At 47.5% G+C, this 19,130-nt stretch overlaps 1 protein-coding gene across 1 annotated transcript in view; it reads left to right on the top strand.

The window, feature by feature from the left end:
* The first annotated feature begins 1,043 nt into the window (after positions 1-1,043).
* RYR2 (ryanodine receptor 2) overlaps positions 1,044-19,130 on the top strand; it is a 753,483-nt gene continuing 735,396 nt past the window's right edge. Inside the window, exon 1 of the mRNA XM_042960054.1 lies at positions 1,044-1,091. Within this exon, the coding sequence (XP_042815988.1) occupies positions 1,044-1,091 (48 nt within the window). The remainder of the gene's footprint in view (positions 1,092-19,130) is intronic.

Raw genomic sequence — 19,130 nt, 5'->3', positions numbered from 1 at the left:
TGAGGTGTTCAGATGTTCTGAATTTCTTCAGAAATAAATGGGTACCAAAGTCAATTTAGCTCATCAGCGATTCAAGTTTATTTTATCCCCTCCTTTCCTGCAGTTCCTAGTCGAATCAGAGTTTACACTCTGTTGTCTGCCTTGCACTACAGGTGTCCGCCATAGGCACTCCCCACATACTTGCGGAATGAATTTGTTCCAGTTCTGTGCACCGCGCACTTTGTACGGATGGCCTGTGAAAAGCAAGGTACACCGAGACTAGATATTGCAGAATCCCCTTGTCGGTCAGAAGGAGAGGAAATCCAAGTTTTAAAATACCCTGCCTGTGTGGGGCGACTTAATTTTCGATTACCCCCTCCGTGCGTCCAGCTGAAAGATGATTCTTGCGCGCCGCCCGGGGTGCCGCGCGAGTTACCGCCGCAGTCCCCTCCGGGAGGAGAGAACGCTGAGCCCCGGGTTTCACCGAAGGTCAGAGGGGCGGGCGGACCCGCGGAGGCGGAAGGCCGCGCGCTCCTCGGTGCTCGGGGCCCCGATACCCAGGGCAGCCAGTAAGCGGCGCTGGGCCTCGGGTTTGGCGGGCCCGAGCGGCGGGCTGCGGATTACCTGCAGCAGAGGGGAGCCGGCGAGCTCCTCCCCGCCCGCCGCCCCCACTCCCCGCCCCCACCGCGGCACCAGCCGGGGCTCCGCGGGCTCGGCGCACTCGCTCGGAGGAGCCGGGGCCGAGCAGTCGGCCGCCGCGGGCAGGGAGCGCGGGGCCGGCGCGGCTGGGCTGCGGGGTCGCCCTCCTCCCGCACAGTGCGGCGCAGGGAGGCTCCCGCCTCGGCCGCCCCCGCCCGCGCCTCCTCCTCCGCTCTGCAGGCGGGGACCGCCCGGCGCTCGCACCCGGCCGCCGCGGCCCCCTCCGCCCCCGGCTCCGGGCGGCGCAGCGGCAGCGGCGGCGGCGGCGGCGGCAGCAGCAGCGGCGGCGGCGGGAGGCAGCGCGAGGGGCCGCCGCCGGGCTCCGCGGGGCTCGGGAGCCAGCCCCGGCGAGAAGGCGCGGAGCCATGGCCGATGGGGGCGAGGGCGAGGACGAGATCCAGTTCCTGCGAACTGTAAGCGGCACGCAGCCCGCGTTTCCCCCGGGGGGCCGGGGCCGGGCAGAGCGGCGGGGGCGCGCGGGCGGGGCGGGGTGCCCCCGGGGCCCCGGGGGAGCCGTGTGGGGGTGACGGGAGGGAAGGGTGCGTGTCCGTGCGCGCGTGGGGGAAGCCGGGGCCGGAGCGCGGCGGGAGCGCTGAGAGCGGGCGGGAGGCGCGCAGCCTCCGGTCCCGGGGCGCCGAGGACCGGCGCCTCGCAGCCGCCGGAGTCCCGGAGGAGGGCCCGTCCGGCCTGACCCGTGGCGGGGCTTGCGCCTTCCGGATCGCCGCTGGGGGTGGTGGTGGTGCGGGCCGGGGGCCGGTGGGGCCCCGGGACGAGGGCTGTCGCCGGGAATTCCGCCGCGGCGCGGTTTCCCCGGCTGGCGGGCTGGACCCGCGCGCTGTCGCGCAGCCCCGGGACTCGCCTACTTGGCGTAGAGCGCGCCGCGGTCGGCTGGTCCCGGAGGAGGTGCGGGACGCGGCCCCCCCCGCCCCGAATCTCCCCCAAGTCAGGGTGCTGCGGAGGGGAGGAGGAATCGCCCCGGTGGTCACCGAGGTTCCCTGGCACGCGGGTCACGGTGCTGCGACCGTTTGCAGAACGTGGAAGGGATGGGAAGCGAGTGTGTGTGTGTGTGTGTGTGTGTGTGCGCGCGCGCGCACGCGGGGGTGGCGGGGACATCGTGAACGTGTCGTTCTCTCAATGCTGGCTTATTGAATGCCTAGTGCAGCAAAGTGTGAGCGCGTGTGCGTGTGTAAGGGCAGGGTGACTGCCCGGAATTTCCACACTGGGTGGCAGCAGGGAAAAGGTTGGCTCCACACTGATAGAATTTTTTTTCTCCTTAAGTACCTCCTGGCGCTGCTCCTTCCCCTCGCTGATTTGTTCGAACGCTGCAGATACTTCCCAGGCTGAGGCATTGCTCACCTCAGAGCTGGGACTGGAGAGCCTCTTGGCAAAAGAAAATGCCGTAACTTCGCGGTAGGAATAACCTAGTTAGCATTTGCAGCATCCTTTCTTTCCGTCGTTCCTTTCCCGGCACTTGTTTCCTCCCCTCCGAAAGATTTTTCCTTCCAGGATTCCCCCCACCCCCGCCCGAGGACTGCAGCTTCTGCTTCTTTTCCTCAACGGTGCAAAAGAGATCACTTCCCAATTACCTGCACAGTCACGAAAATCATAGATTTAAATTTTGAAATATCAGCCAGACAGTAACTTTTAGGTGTGAAAATAGTGTAGATGATGTATACAGGAGCAGAACAAGTGAAAATGGTCAGTTTGTTCAGGAACGTTGTAAGTGGCCATTTTTTTTTTTTTCTTTTGGTCTTCTAATTTTTGAAGGCATTTATTTTTTCCTTAATATTTACGGTGGGGGTGGAAAGCCTTTGTAAAGGATAAGATCCAGGGTCGGCCTCAAATGGGGAATGATCTGAACTAACGGCTACACGTTATGCACCATTATATATGCTGTTTGAAGTACAACTGGCCCACGACTGGACTCTGAAGAGCCTGTAGGCGAAAACCTTGCTCGTGGGGAATGTTTTAAGCCTACTCATAACACAGTTTTTTTTTTTTTTAAGTGAAAAACTGTCCATAAGGTTTTAAAAAAATTAATAAAAGACGCATGGAAATAAATATGTTTCTCCAAACCACAACAGCTTTTGTTCAAGTGGACAAAGCATTATTTCCTGTGTAATTTTTAAATTGTTTTTTTTTTTTTTTTTCCCCAAACCCCATAGGGTTAAAATCAGCTAGAAAAATTTGGAAGGCTTCACACATTCAAGGGCTTCCTGCAGGCTTAAATGTTAAGCCACGCTGGTGGACGTGGTGTTATCAGAATACTTAATAGAGACCGGGGTAATGTGCGTGCTGATGGGGTTCTGCACATATAAAGTAATGTTAACTCCGTGCCACTCAACAGCTGCCTTTCAGCTGGTGCGACACCTTTGATAAGTGGGTCCTGTGTAGAGATCTGGCAGTCCTAGGCTGGGATTTTTCTTTTAATAAAACATCCGTAGGTTGTGCTGATGATAAATGACCTTGAAGGAGGTGGCACAGTGGAGCAGGGGAATATTTTTGGTGTCGCTTAACGTTTAAAAGGAAAACATGCCGGTGCCTCTAAATTTTACAATTTTACGTGGCAATTCTCCAGTCCTTTACCACCAACTCCACTGCTTTCTGCCCTTGCTCCTTTCCATTTTATTCTCTTAACCTGAGACTGTGTTAATGATTCAGAGATGGTAATGGAGTTATTAACGGAGAGAATGTAGTTCTTACAGTAAATTCATCTCTCTCTCTCTCTCTCTTTTTTTTTTTCCCCAGGGCATTTCTCTGTTGTGTGCAATCTTCTCATTATGAGTTATTTCTCCTTCTCCTTCTGTTTTAAAGGAAATGGCCCAGAGAGGGTTAATAATCTGTATATTAGATGAAATAGTTATAGATCACAGTTGAAGCTATTGTGTTTAAAAAAAAATGAATATCAGTCATTAGGAGACTTTAATTGTGTAGTTGATTGATCATTTCATATATCTGATTAGAGCACCTTAAGTATTATCTTGGATTCTTATTTAAGCACTATGGCTCATTGACACATCCTTGGGATCCTTCTGTCCACAGAAAACTTGATTTCTTCTTCTTCTTCTAGAAGACATCGGTGATCACTGTTAAGGGAAGCAAAGGTGAAATCTTTAATGAACTGTGTCCATGAGTTATGTCCACTGCTGTGAATTAACTCGTCATTTGTGAAGGGGAGTTTTGTCACTGGTTAGCCTGTGCCAGGCTTTATCATTATGCACCTGTGAGTTTGCTGACATTTCTTGCAAGTGGTTATGTGGATGAACGATCATCTTTGATTCAATGACTCCCCCACCAGCTGGAAGCTTGCCCACTCTGATGTGTTTATCTTGGAGAGAAAGTGAGAATGTGGACGTGTAAACCCTGGATGTGCTAAGGACCTAATCCTATCGTAAAATAAGCCTTCAGCCCGTGATGGATTTGTTCAGTGTCCTATCCAAACATGCCTGTGATTTGGAATGGGTGGTTTATTTTATTTTAAAATTCTCAGTGAACTGTAATTTGGTACTAAAACCATGGATCTTTTTAGTAACACTCCTCTTATTTTCCTAGCAATCATAAAATTTTATAGAGGGAATTTCTTGACTTCAAGAAAGCCATGATGGAAGATGACCTTGGTCAGGGGTTAATTTTCCCAAGTACTTTGCTTTTCCTTCATTTGTGTCGGAAAGTTGAGTTACTCTTTTTTGTGTTTATGCGTAGATCGAGATTGAAAACTTAATCCAAGCTGCAGACATCATTCCTAGGGGGATGTTTTGGCTTTCCTCCGGCCTTCCTTTGCAGAATGAGCAATTTAACTGTAGATTTCTTTGCAGGACGTGTACATCTTGCAGATGATAATAATAAGAATTTTAGAAAGTACTCGGCAATTAATAGTAAGAATCCTAAAGTATCAGGTCCAGCACCCAGCAGTGTGAAGTTTGAGCCGGAATGTTTAGCCTCCTTTGTGGAGGTACAGGAAGGTTAATTGTACAAAGTCAGTGACTCAACAGTGCGGAACTGAGACTGAAATTCAGATTTTAGGCTAATGTCCTTTCCAGGAGAGAAAGGCTGCATATCAGCAGTTCAAGTAGGTTTCAGCGCTCCAGCAGACAGGGTACCCAGTGGCTTTTGTCAGCTGTAGGAATGTCATGGAGTACAAAGGAAAAGACTCTGAGTGGGCCGTGGGAATTTGCACCTTTTGTTCACTTGATAACGAAGGCATGACGATAGATGTGCACTGTGGTGTTTTGTCAAGGGACTGATAGAAAGTGCACCCAGGCTTACATAATCGGACTTTTTTTTTTTTTTTTTTTTTAAATTTGTGTGTACACATTCACAGGAAGGGCAGGATCTGAAACAATTAGGGCACTAATTTATTTGACATTCAGTCTTATTTGTGCTTGGGCTTTAGGTAAGTGTTTTTTTTAATCAAGGCTGAATTAGCCGAGAAAAGATTACAACTTCTGGGACTGTCCTTGGAGACAGGAGGAAGGCACACATTTGGCTCCTGAAACTGTGACATTACGGGACTTTTATTAATTCAGAAAAACATTTGTTGAGCACCTTCCGCATGCAGGGCGTGATATTCAGTGTGAAGGAAGCATCCAGAATACGGAGAGAGATGTGGTTTGCAATTATAATTGCAAAGAAGCGACTTAGAGGCTGGCGTGAAATCAGAAGGGAAGAAAACACATGTAAAAATTCTAGGATATTAGGGTAGGAGGAGACCTTTAGAAAACGACATCTCGTCTACCCCCCTCCCCTCCCCCCACCCCTCACGGTCATTTAAATAAGGACTAAAGCTCAGAGAGCTGAGATGCTTTGGCCCAGTGTCCTACTCCAAATTAGGGGCTGTCTTGGTTCATGCTGTTATAATGAGACCATACAGTGGGGGAGGGGGGCTTAAGCAGATACTAATGGCCACGGTTCTGGAGGTTGGGGAGTCCAAGATCCAGGTCAGGCAGCTGCCATGTGTGACCTCTTCCTGGTTTGCAGCTGGCCGTCTTGCCGTGTCCTCACAGGGCTGAGAGAGAAAAATCTTCTGCCCTGTGCGTCTTCTTATCAGGACACTCACTCCATTCCTGAGGGTCCTAGCCTCCTGCCCTAATGACCTCCTAAAGGCCCCCCTTCCTGATGCCGTCCCATTTGGAGTTGGCATTTCCCCGTAGGAAATTCAGGGGGTTGCAAACATTCGGTCCGTAGCAGTGGCGTAGAGTCAAGCCAGGTGCGTGAAAATCTCTGCGGAACGGTCAGGGAGCCGTCCTCCCTACAGGACCCACCTGCCCGGTCGTATCCTTCTCTTTCCCCTTCCCGGGGTTCCCTGTCCACATCCGCCCCCGGCCTTCCAGCCACTGACAAGGACGCCGTTTTCCTTTTCTCTGAAGCTGCCGTTTCTCGCCCGTCCTAGACCTTGGCCCCTGCCCCCTGGTGCCGGGCGGGAGTCCGCACGTACTCCTCCTTTCCCTGCCTCCCTCTCCGCCGTTCTTCTGGTCCACCTTGACGCACTCGGATTTCTCCCGCCCTAAAGTTTCTCCATTTAGCCGCTCAGCTCTTCCAAATGTGGGCTCCACCCACAGCCGGTCTCTGCCTCTCCTTGTAATTGCTACCTAGCTGCTTTTGCCCCGAAAACCGCCGAGCTGGACGTTTCCGGTAGCCCCCTCCATGCCCAATCGAGATGCGCCCCTCCACCCCTGTTCCTGTAGTCTCCACACGCTCTGCTAGACTCACCCTCCCTCCCGAAGTTCCTCTGTGCACTTTTGGAGACCTGGCACATTCGGAGTCATTTTGATATATATTTCTGATCAGGCTGGATCTTTGGAATAATAGAGTTTGAAAAGACTTCACGATGACCTCATCCAACTCTGAGAGCCAGAGCAATTATAGGAACTTTGTCAAAGTCACTCCTTCCTGTGGGAGCAACCCACCTCAGAACTGACCGTGCTCTGCCCCGCGCTGCCAGCTCTCCCATCCTGAGCTCATGTGTATTCAGCCCCCTAAGTGGCTCTTCCTCCAGTGGCTCTGTGTTGGCCAGTGGCACTGCCATTTTGAGCTCTTAGAAACACCAGTGTGGTCCTAACCTTCATAGACCTGCTCTGAGGTCTTTCTCCAACAGTTACCTAGCTTATGTACTTGGGGAATTTTTTTTTTTTAATTTCCCTTATGGCATAAAGATAATATTAGGCATCTCAGGGGGATTTTTGAAGATCATGTGAGAGAATTTATGTGCAAAGCCTATTCCACTGCCTGGCTCATGTAGGCACTCCATGCATCTGTTGAGTTCTTTTCTCTTCCTGTATCTTACTTGTCATCATCTCCTGGGGTGTTTTCCTTGGCATCTGGCTCAGATTTAGATTTCTTTCACACCCCAGTACTTGTTGTGACCCTTCATTGTCCCTCTACCCCACCAGCCAATAGCAACCCTCCTTGAATTCTCCTGCCATTTGAATCCTCCTAAAACCCTGTGTCCGTGATGCCACTCCCCAGTTCCACATTCCTGTCACATGTGGTCTAGTTGCTCTGCCTGGTTCATGACCTTCTATAATCTGATTTTTGACACCCTACTTAAGTTCCCCATCTTCTTGGAGCCCTTGGGTCACTCTAGCCAATTGTGATTTTACCTTTCTTGAACCATCTCTCCAGTGTCCCCGTTCCACACATTTTATCACTCATGTGTGGCCCTAATATTGCTCCCCTGAGGCTCTTTGGGGGGGTTTGTGACTGTTGGGGGCATTCGTTTCCCATGATGCTTAGTGCAGTGTTACCTACAAGGAATCATGGAAATGGAGGACCAGGACAAGAGAAGAGTTCCTCCCTCTCTCCTCCTCCTAATAGTTGTGAAGATCACATGAATGTGTTCGAATGCAGAAAGAAGTTATCTGTGATGAGAGAAGTAGACAAACATCGTGGGGATGGGAGAGTGTTAGTAAGATCCCTCCTACGGGCAGAAGAGTAGGAGGTTAGGGGAGGTGCGTGGGTGAGACAGACGAGGTGATGGTGGGCTGTGGGAGGGCTGCGGGGGCTCCTGGGCCATCAGGGGAGGGCATTTGGTGGTAGACATGTGAGGAGCATTCCAGAGAGGGAAGTTACCGAGACAACTGACCTAAGGAGAGAACGAGACTAAATGGAGGCCTGAGTGAGTCTGAGTGAGAGACACTGGGTCCCTGTCAGAATTTGCGTTTCAAACGAGATGCTTCTAGATGGTGAGGTGACTCTCAGGGCGTCACAGGCGCTTCTGGTGGGGCAGTTGCGTCCACTTATTTTCATCTCTGTGAATCACGGGAAGAATATTGGAACATGAATGGTTGTGTGACTTTGAGGGTGGAGGTGTCCTATGAAAATTCTTCTGGGAAAGGTCAAGTGGGCACTTGGCTCTGAGGGGCCCTCTGAGGTTGCCGTGTTAGGAGTTCCTGGGGTCAGCCAAACTCAAATCATTTAGAAGGATGAGTATAACAAAAAAACCTTACCCTTTTGGGGCACTTGGGTGGCTCAGTCGGTTAAGCTTCCAACTCTTGATTTTGGCTCAGGTCGTGATCTCGTGGTTTGTGAGATCGAGCCCTGCGTCGGGCTCTGTGATGACAGTGTCCAGCCTGCTTGGGATTCTCTCTCTCCTTCTCCCTCTGCCCCTCCCCTGCTTGTTCTCTCTTTCTCTCTCTCTCTCTCTCAAAATAAATATTAATAATAAAAAACACCTTACCCTTGTGCCGGAAGTACATACTTTCAGTGACTTTTGAGGTCCTTGAAAATTCCCATCCTGGTAGATCACAGGGTCAGTGACTAAACTCCTAATCAACCTCTTTTTTAATCTTCTCTCCTGGCTTAGTGAGGACTTCTCGGGCTTCCTGTTCTTACTTGGGTTAGTGAACAAGTGAGGATAGTTCTGGAGTTTCCTAAAACATTACAGTTGGCCTCAAAGCCCAGATAGGAGGTATATTTCCTGGTTCCTGTGGCCGAATGAAAGTTCTGTAGTGATGTTATTTTGCAGTTAAACAGAAATTTGAAGTTTTCCACTCACTAGGAGTGTCCAGAGGACCTGCGGGTCGTTGCCTCCGGGCTCGTTAACCAGGCAGAGTTGTCTCCAGAGTAAGGGACCAAGAGAAGAGCCAGGGCCACCGAGTGCCCCGGTGAGACCTCCGCTAGGCGGCTGTGCGCAGCCACTGACCCGGATGAGGGATGAAAATACATATCGAAGCGCCTTTTTGAAAGGAGAGAATATTTTAAAGAACTGCCCTTCAGGGACATGTACAGTTATGAGCCTGTAGGGCAGAACATATTTTCTTTTCTTTCAGAGAAGAGCGTGATGGAAGGGTGATTGAGGCACCTGAAAAAGTTCGCAGACACACACACACGCATGCTCGCACGTCTTTACTGGATTTAATCCCCGATGGCATTTTATTTTTTTCCTTATTCTCTCTTAGCATATCCCTTCCATCCCTTCTGGTCCGGGACACCTCTGTCATGATTTGTCTTCACGGACAAGGCTCACGGTTGGGAGTTTTGCTCAGCTTACAAGTTCTGGCTTGTAGGTTCAATGAAACATCAGGAGAACGTTTCTTCCCGAGTCACAGACGAAATGAAAAGCTGAGCTGAATGCTTTCTGATTGATGGCTGTCAAGGAAGCCGGAAGCATCCAATTCTTCTGCTGTCCTCTCTGTGACAGTAAAGGGGGCCACTGTCTCCTGAAGACGGGGTATCATTATGGAGTATAAAGGTCCCACGACTGCGGCTACGGAGAACAGCATCCTTCAGGAAAGCCTGCAAAATTGGCCCAACTTAAGTCCTTTGCACACACATGAGGATACAGAAACTGCAAAGGAGAAGAGAGAATTGGGGTTTTACCTCTTCCTTCTCCTGTTTACTGTCTTGTCTCTCCCACCCCGCCTCCCCTGCAAGACTGCTTTGATATGTACGTATGTATGTAGTTACTTATTTGAGATATAATTGACACATAGCATTATATTAGTTCAGGTGTACAACACGATGATTCGATATTTGTATACATTGTGAAATGATCAGCACGGTAAGTCTAGTTAACGTCATCCCCACGCATAGTCACAACATATTTGTTTCTCCAGATGAGAAATTTTAAGATCTACTTTCTTAGCAGCTTTCAAATATGCAATACGGTGTTATTATCTGTAGTCACCATGCTGTACCTCACATTTCCAAGGCTTAATTATTTTGTGACTGGAAGTTTGCACCTTTTGACCCCCTTCACCCATTTTGCCCCCCCCCCCCATCCCCCAGCTCTGGCGACCACCCATCTGTTCTGTGTATCTGTGAGTTTTCGTTGTGTTTCTGTTTTTGTTTTCAGAGTCTACATACAAGTGAGATGAGACAGTATTTGTTTTTGTCTGGCTTATCTCACTTGCTGTCATGCCCTCGAGGGCCATCTATGCCGTCACAAGGGGCAAGATTTCGTTCTTTTTTATGCCCGAGTAACAGTCCATGGTGTGTAAATGTATACCGCGTTTTCTTTCTCCGCTCATCCTTCTGTGGACACTTACGTGGCTCCCATGTCTTGGCTGTTGTGGTCATACTGTCGTGGACGTGGAGGGTGCAGGTCTCTTTTGAAATTAGTGTTTTCCTTTCATTCAGTTAAATACCTAGAAGCGGATCCTGTGATAGTTGTGTTTTTAATTCCTTGAGGACCCTCCATAGTGTTCTCTGTAGTGGCCGCCCAAACTTATATCCCTGTTAATAGGGCACGAGGGCTCCCTTTTCCCTGCATCCTGGTGAACGCTTGCTATCTTTGATCCTTTTGATAATAGCCATTCTGACAGGTGTGAAGTGATAGCTCGTGGTGGCTGTGACCTGTATTTTCTTCTGGTTCATTTTGAAATATTTGTTGACCACCTACTATGTGCCGAGCACCATGCTAGGTGCTGGGACTCAAATCTCTCTGGGCCTGTTCTGCTTCAAGGAGTTTATTGTATCTCTGGTGCGTGGGATGGGGAATAAAGAAACAGCAGATGTCCTACCGTGGATCAGATGCAAGAAGGAGATAACTGCTACGAGCCAGGATGTTGAGGAGGGAAGGATGTGTGTCTGATAATTATGGTTGCCTAGGGCTTCCTGGAGGAGGCGTTTATGGTCACAGTGTTTTCAGACTCAAAAGGAACGTCAGGTCCAGCTTAAGGATTTTCTCGTGGAGGCAGATGAAAGTTCCTCAAGAGTTTTGGCTCAGACAGGATAGCCACCATTCATTCATTCAATTCCCCCAGCAATCCATTACGTCCGCAGGGCAGTTGACTGCTTTCATGCAGATCAGAAGATAGATGTAGGGCAGTGACTTGCTCAAGGGCAGCGAGTGAGGACATGATGTGGGTGGTGAGCCCAAGGTCTTTGTGGCACTAGACCCCGTTTCTGTCCTTCCCTCTCTCCCTCCTCCTCCTGTCCTTGCCTTCTTTCTTTCCTTCCAACAGTCGGGAAGAGTTGGGCAGGACTGTGGATGTGGTCGATGAAAAAAGAACTGTGGGTGTCCTGTCCGCCTCACTCTCCTATTTGGGTCATCTCTGCTTCTCCTTGGTCTTTTGAGCTGTTTTACAATTCCTTAAGTTGTGGGAAACACAGAGCAGTGATTCCTGAGTGTTTGGTTGTCGATCACGGAAAATGCAAAGTGTCTGGTGGAACGTGGGCACTCGGCAGTTTTGCACATCGCTAGCAAGTTCAGGTTCATTTTTCTGGAGGACTTTGATATGCACACGTCCTTCGGATTCTCCTTTGAACCTGCTCTCTTGTCATACTGGTCCTTTATTGCTTAGGAATTCAGGAAAACCTCAGACGTGCGTTCATTTTATGTTTGCTTAAGAGTCGTGTTTTTACCTCTTTAAAAGAAATCTTTGATGTCACCAGTGCCTTTTAAAGATGGGTAGAGAGGGAGGGAGCTAAAACATAAGAGACTCTTAACTGAGAACAAACTGAGGGTTGGTGGGGGGTGGGAGGGAGGGGAAAGTGGGTGTGGGCATTGAGGAGGGCACCTGTTGGGATGAGCACTGGGTGTTGTATGGAAACCAATCTGACAATAAATTTCATATTAAAAAAAAATAAAGATGGGTAGATTTTGATGACTTGGGTGAGGAGGGTGGGCAGACAGGATCCCAGGTGAATGGGAACGCGAGTGGAGGCAGGGTGTGGGTTTTCTCTGTCTTCCCCATCCCCGATGCGTGTTTACTCCTGTCTGCCCTGCTCCGTGTCCGGGAGGCTCCTGTTCTCCCCGGGCACTGGGAACACGCTCCTCCCTTGCTGCCTCCGGCCCAGGGCTGGTAACAGCTCCCCACCATTGCTGGCCCCGCTCTGTTGGACCCTGTCACCCTCCCTAGCGACTCCTTGCTCCTTTCATTAAACACCTTGCAGTGGAACCTTCTGGAGGGGCCGTCTCTTTTCTTGCAGGACCCTGGACTGTATAGCCGGGAGACACATGGGGCCATGGCCGGCGAAGAGACTGTGTGAGAGTGTGGGCTGTGGTAATCCCAGAAGGCTGGAGAGCCTTGACCCCAGCAGGGGCAGGGATTTATCCTGAATCGGGAAGGTCAGAAGTGCCTCTGAAGTTATTCTTCTGTTTTCTTTTTCTTTCTTTTTTTTTTCCCCCTCTCTGGGGAGGGAACTGGGTCAGAGCCTCTGTTAGGAAGATTAATACGCCAGCAATTTATAAGATGAATTGGTGTATGGACAGATCAGATGGAGACTGCAGGTCGGAAGCCTGTTAGGGGACGGTCGCCGTGGAGTTGGCGTAAGATAATTCGGCCCGAATTTGTGTGCTGGCTGTGGGAATGCAAAGGAGGGGAGAGGTTTAAGAGATGCTGTGGAAGGAGGAGAGGAAGAAAAGGAGGAGCTTAGGAGACTCAGCGACACGTGGCCCAAGTGAAGGTTTCAGGGGAGGGCTGTGGGGTTAAGTGCGGACATACTGATTTAGAGGTACATCGTGGACTACCTTGCGTCCTCCCCGAAGTGATGCACCGGAGTCCTAACCGGTGACTCAGAGTGCGATCTTATTTGGAGACACGGTCAGTTAAAATAAGGTCGTTCGGGTCGGCCCTAATCCAAGGTGATTGGTGTCCTTATAGAAGGGAAGTGTGGGCTCAGACACATACAGAAGGAAGATGACGTGAAGATACACAGGGAGAGTGCCGTGTGCGGACAGGACTGGAGCCGTGTTCCCTCAAGCCAAGGGATGCCCGAGGCCCTCAGAAGGACCCAACCCTGCTGACTCTCTGATCTCGGGCATCTGGCCCGCGAGACGACAGATACTGAACCACCCAGTTGTGGCTCTTTGCCGCGGCGGCCCCAGGAAGCGAATACGCGGGCAATGCTGGAAATGTGCATTTAGCGTTTGAAGAGGATGCGCCGGAGGGAGCAGATTTCGACGCCGTTGGCCTGACAGCAAAGGCGGGCGGATGGTGGTGTCCCATCAGGAGCACGAAGGGCGCCTGGTAGCCAAGGCTTGATGCGGTCTCTCCGAGGAAGGTGAAAGCAGATGCCGGGTGCAGGAGAGAGGTGAGGGTGGCCGGAGCTGAGGAAGACGGTGCGGACGGACATTTTCATCCCGTACGTTGGTGATGAGGAGGAAGGGGGGGGGGGTGGGAGCCTGGGGGGGTGGGGAGGACGCGAGCTTGGAAGAAGTTATTGATTACTTTTTTCTCATGGGCGAGACCATAATCTAAGTTAAGGAGGATGAGGGATAGTTGCTGGAGCAAGACTGTAGGTGCTGGGCAGGAGAGCAGCCGTCCTCCCCCTGCTGCCGCCCTCCCCCTGCTGCCGCCCTCCCCCTGCTGCCGTAACCGGGCACACGGGGACACTGATGCATCATCCCCTTATTGCAAATCCTTCATCACTGCTTTACCTAATTCGAGAGCACACGCTCTTTTCATTTGGTTTTAGGTTAGCTTTGCACAATTGCATTTTCAGCCGGGGACCTTTTGGTACGCGGTTAAAGTCAGAGCTTTGTTGACTCTAAACTGGGCGTGTTTCGTTTGGATGTTGCATGGCGTCATCGGTGATGGAATGAGCCACCTGGGCTTGAAGCAGGCCTATCTCATTGGGGTGTGTGGAAGTCCCCAGTGCTGGTGTGTTTTTCTTTCCTTTTTTTCCCCTTTAGCTATGGACTCAAAAAGATTACAGGGCTTGTATAGGTATTTACAAATAATTTTTTAGCGAATGGACAGCCTAGGAGCATATTAAAACAATTCTCTGACAGTTCGGATCAGGGGAACGTGTTGAAATACCTTAGGAAACAAAAGGATTCTGCTGCTCGCAACTGCCCTTGGCTCTCCTAGTATGATAAATAGCTTAGCCAGCTCAACAAACTTCAGTAATTTTTCAGAAAATTAAGCAATTTACACTTTTGAGATATTTTAATTTCCATAAAAATTACATTTGTATGTAATTGGCACTCTACGGCAGATATAATTTGTAGCTTGCAAAACTCTGTGTTTTGTTGTAAATCTAAGTAGTAAATGCATATAGCATTTAAGCGTGCACATCCCAATTTGTCTCATACTTGAACACCAGGGATATAAAAGTAAAAGCTGTCAGCAGATGTCTGTGCTTAACAACAAAGAATGTATCTTAATCTCTTTATTGCCCTCAATCACTGCCTGCAACACTTTCTTAAAAGGAAGCTGCTTTTGAGATGACGATTATTGTAGGATCTGCCCCACTAGCCAAAGCACAGGCTCGCCCCCATGCATCGATACAGAATTAAGATAAAAGTATGTCACCTTTTGCCGCTATTAAATTAGATACATCTGACCTTGTTTAATGGACATAGGTATGTAATGTATGTGTGATAAATATGTATATGTAATAAATATGATATGCCACATATCAAGCAAAGTTATACACTTTGCAACTTTTTAAGAACCTCTTCAATCAGTAATGTACTAGGTGAAGAATTCAGACATGTCCTCTGTCTTTTTGGTCTTGCTGGGATGTGCCTGGGGTGCCAGCATTTGCTACACAAACAAGTTCAAAGACTCTACCTTTCCGTGTGCCAGGATTAAATTTTAGAACGAGCCCAGACTCAGACGTAGCAAGCCACGCATACCCGGTTCTCACTCCTTTCTTAGGAAATGGAACCACTCCGGGTGCCTGGGTGGCTCAGTCGGTTAAGCGTCCAACTTCGGCTCAGGTCGTGATCTCACGGTTGGTGAGTTCAAGCCCTGCGTCAGGCTCTGTGCTGACAGCTCAGAGCCTGAGCCTGCTTCAGATTCTGTGTGTCTCTTTCTGCCCTTCCTCTGCTCGCTGGTGTGCATGCTCGCTCTCTCCCTCTCTCTCTCTCTCTCCCTCTCTCTCTCTCCCTCCCCCCCCCAAATAAATATTTTTAAAAAGTTATAAAAAAGAAAAGAAAATGAAACCACTCTTGTGCAAATGTAAAAGGGTTTGGGCATGCCATGGGGGGCAAAGAGGAGCTGGACCAAATGATCTAGAGGCTTCTTCCTGTTGTCCCTGGGACTCTGTCATCATTTCAGCCGGTTGCAGTGCTTATGGATGCTGATCCAGAGAGAAGGGGAGATGAGGACAATGGTAACACTCAAGCACAAACTAGAAGGTGGGAGGGAGGTAGCCACCCAACATTTTTATTTTAAAGTGGTAAGAAACTGCCATATCTACTGTGAGTAGAGCATTTTCTAGTTTTAGTCCTGCCAAGGACATTTTCTGCAGAACAAAATCTTGAATTTTGGATTGGCAGGATCGGCAGAGCAAGAAACAGGGCATAAGTTATATCAAAAAGAAATATTGTTCTGGAACGGCCCAAAGCAAGGACTGATGTCAGTAGGGAGTGGCACCAGTGATCCTATAAATCATACAGGGGTCATGCAGTCACACAGGAGGGAACAGAGAGACATTTGTCCCTTCCCTCTGCAAATGGGCAGCTTGAAGCCCAGAGTTCTGGAAGAGGGGGCACGTATAGAGATAACCCTGATGACTCAGGATATAGAAATGGGGTTTAAAATCTCAGCGTTAACAATGGTGATGCTGTTGCCCTCTGCCGTGAATAATGGAGCAAACTAGAATCCGACTAAAATGGAGTCTGGTGAATAAATCAAGGAGAAGGGCTTGCGATCTTTGCATAAGAGAGAAAATGAGTAATGGAACCCTCTTTTGCTTATTCAGGCCATCAGAAGTCAACATAATTTAATAGTGCAACTTCCAAGATGGGGGCCAATATTGTGGATAGATGGAGTCTATTTTTTAAGGTTAGATAAATCCAGCCTATTTTTATGGGCAGAGGAAAATTATTGCTGATGTGATTTGATAAGGTTCTTCTGTGCCATAAACTGAACTACTGAGAACATAACAGTTTTTCACATGAAGTAGAAGAAAAACTACTGTAAATTATAGGAGACTAAGGCTGTGTTTATATTTGGGCGTTGAATTGATGTTTTGGGGCACTCATTTTTATTTAACTACACGATTGGCTTTGGGTTCCTTCAGTTCCTTATGAATGCCATAAATATCGGATTGACCATTTTTTAGGTTGATGTTTTCACTGAATGGTGATATTATGAATATACTGGGTGGGAGGGACCATGATTATTTATGTGCGTGTGTTCCTGTTTTCAGCAAGGATGTATTCACTAGCTTCTATGTATCAGGAATTTGTGGGGTGCTGGGGGTTACCCTAGAGCTTCTTTCTTCATTTGTATTTTCAATTCGTTTTTATAGAGTCACTAATAAATCTCCTAAATAGCAAAGGGCTGAGGCTAGAACCCAATACACCAACCTAGTAAGATTTCCTTCTAAGTCTGTGTCAAGTCAGTTGTGTATTAGAATCATCCGGTCTGCATTTTCCCATTTTGTCCAAGGGGAGATTAACAAGGATTATCACATGCTGGCTGAAAACCCTCGTATTTGTAACAGTGGAAATAGAAAGTACGTGTAAATTTATATATTACTATTGTTATTATTATTGTATTCTTAGCGTTTCTAAATACCTGTTATGTATCTGCCAGGCATTCTGCTTGACTCCATGGATATAATGAGATATATAAGACATAGTTCTTGCCTGTAGGCAACTTTTCCTAAGACTGATTTATTGGCCTTCCCTAGACTCTTTTTCCTGTTGAATTTTTCTTAAGTAAATAAAAAAAAAAAACAAACTCAAATTCACAGTGTAATTAGATTATACCTATAGTAAAGCACGTAAGTTTTGTTAAGCTGGTTTAGTGCATTTTTTATTTGTTTTTAACATTTTTTAAAGTCTAGTTGACACACAGTATTATGTTAGTTTCAGGTCTACAACTTAGAGCTTCGACAAGTTTATACATTATGCTATGTTTACCACAAGAGTTAACTGCCATCTGTCCCATTATGTTGCTGTTGCAATATCATTGGCCATAAGTCTTAAGTGCACAGCTTGATGAATTTTTTTCAGTGTGAACACACCTGTGTAACTACCACTCAGACCGATCTGTAGAATGTTGTGTGCAATTAGAAACCTCTCTCACCGCCCCCCCCCCGATGGTTACCGCCTCTCCAAAGGTAACCACTGTTGTAACTTTTAGCAAAATAGATTAGTTCTGCCTGTTTTTGCATTTTATGTAAAATGGAATGTTACAACATGTGGTCTTCTGTGTCTGGTTTCTTTGCTTAATATTATGTCTGTGCGATGCGTCCATGTTGTTGTATCGAATGGTGGCTCATTATTGTCATCGTTTTATGCCACAGTTGACTGAATCATTTGGTTAATAGATACCGGCTTATTTCTAGTTTTTACTGTTATGAATAGAGCTGGTATTATGAATAATGCTGGTGTTCTCAAATGTTGAATGATCACCTGAAATACAGGTATGTGTACATTTCTCTTAGGTGTGCGCCAATGAGTGGAATTGCTTACTGGGGATACTTGAGGCTCAGGCTCTGAACACTTAACCAAAGTGGTTTCACCAGTCAATGCTCCCACCAACAGGACTTAGTCAATGTTAGTTTTTCTAATAAAAATTAATCCCTATGGCATATATCATTGTGATTTTAATTTTCATTTCATGATAACTCATAACACTGGACACCTTTTTGTATCTTGAATGGCCATTTGGATATTCCCTTGTGAGGTACCTATTCAACTGTTAACCCATTTTTAAATAAAATTATCATTTTCTCATTAATTTGTTGACTGTTGTATATGCTGCCTGTGTCAGGCCTTTTGTCAGGTCTGTTGCAGAGATCTTCTCCAGCACGGCTGCTTTCCCCCTCTTTTATGGGCATTTTGTTGTGGTAGTTGAACGGTAGTTTTTCATTTCAGTGAATTTCAAGTTACTTCTCGTTCATGATGTGTTCATGTTATACCTTGCTTAAGAAATCTTTGCCTACCCAAAGGCCACAGAGATTTTCTTCCGTGTTTTCTTCTGGAGTTTTATTATTTTAACATTGACCTTGAAGTCTATAATCCATGTAGAATTGATTTTCCATTATAGCTTGAGGTAGAGTTCAGTTTCCCCACCACATCGCCATGGATGTCCACTCGATCCAGCACCAGTCATTACAAACACCACTTTCCCCCCACTTTTTTGCTCTAATCCCGTGACTTTTAACTTGGTCCAGTTTTATATTGACTTGTTATGTGTTGGTGTTAGTCCTCTGACTTTGCTCTAATTCCTCTTTCATTTCAGTTTAAATTTTGGAATTGGCTTGTGAATTCCAACAAAATAAACTGCTGGGAATTTTTTTTTTAATTTTTTTTTATTTTTATTTATTTATTTTTAACATTTATTTATTTTTGAGACAGAGACAGAGCATGAACAGGGGAGGAGCAGAGAGAGAGGGAGACACAGAATCTGAAACAGGCTCCAGGCTCTGAGCTGTCAGCACAGAGCCCAACGTGGGGCTCGAACTCAAGGACCGCGAGATCATGACCTGAGCCGAAGTCGGCCGCTTAACCCACTGAGCCACCCAGGCGCCCCAAACTGCTGGGACTTTTAATGAGATGACATTGAGTCTATAGACTAATTTGGAAAGAACTGGTATCTTCACGGTATTAAGTCTTAAATTTCTCTCAGGGATTATACTTAGTTTACTATGAGAGGCTTTTTAGATCAGATATATTCCTACGTTCTTGAAACTTATTGATGTTAATGTAAATGGTATCATTTAAAAATTATTTTCTAGAACCTAAGAATATAGTTACCTTTACATATTGACCTTGTATCCAGCAACCCTGCCAAGTTTACTTATTAATTCTAATAGACTACCTGTTGATTCTTTTGGATTTTCTCTGTACCCAATTATGTCATCTGTGCCTAACGACCCTTTTATTTTTTGCTTCCCCATTTTATTTCTTGTTCTTGTCCCATTGTACTGGCCAGGACCTCAGTAAATGACAACTGTAAGACATGATGGCAGATCTTTGATCCTTTTTCCCCAATTTCAGAGAAAACTTAGAGAATTTCATCAACTATGATTGCTGTAGTTTGGTAAGAGGTTTTGTCGTGTTTTATTTTTTTGAGAGAGAGGGAGAGAGCGAGTGAGAGTGCAAG

The sequence above is a fragment of the Panthera tigris genome, chromosome D2, assembly GCF_018350195.1.
Source record: "Panthera tigris isolate Pti1 chromosome D2, P.tigris_Pti1_mat1.1, whole genome shotgun sequence".
In the NCBI taxonomy this organism is placed as follows: domain Eukaryota; kingdom Metazoa; phylum Chordata; class Mammalia; order Carnivora; family Felidae; genus Panthera; species Panthera tigris.
Note: the sequence above shows the minus strand (reverse complement) of the source record. Positions and strands in the feature narration are given on the sequence as shown.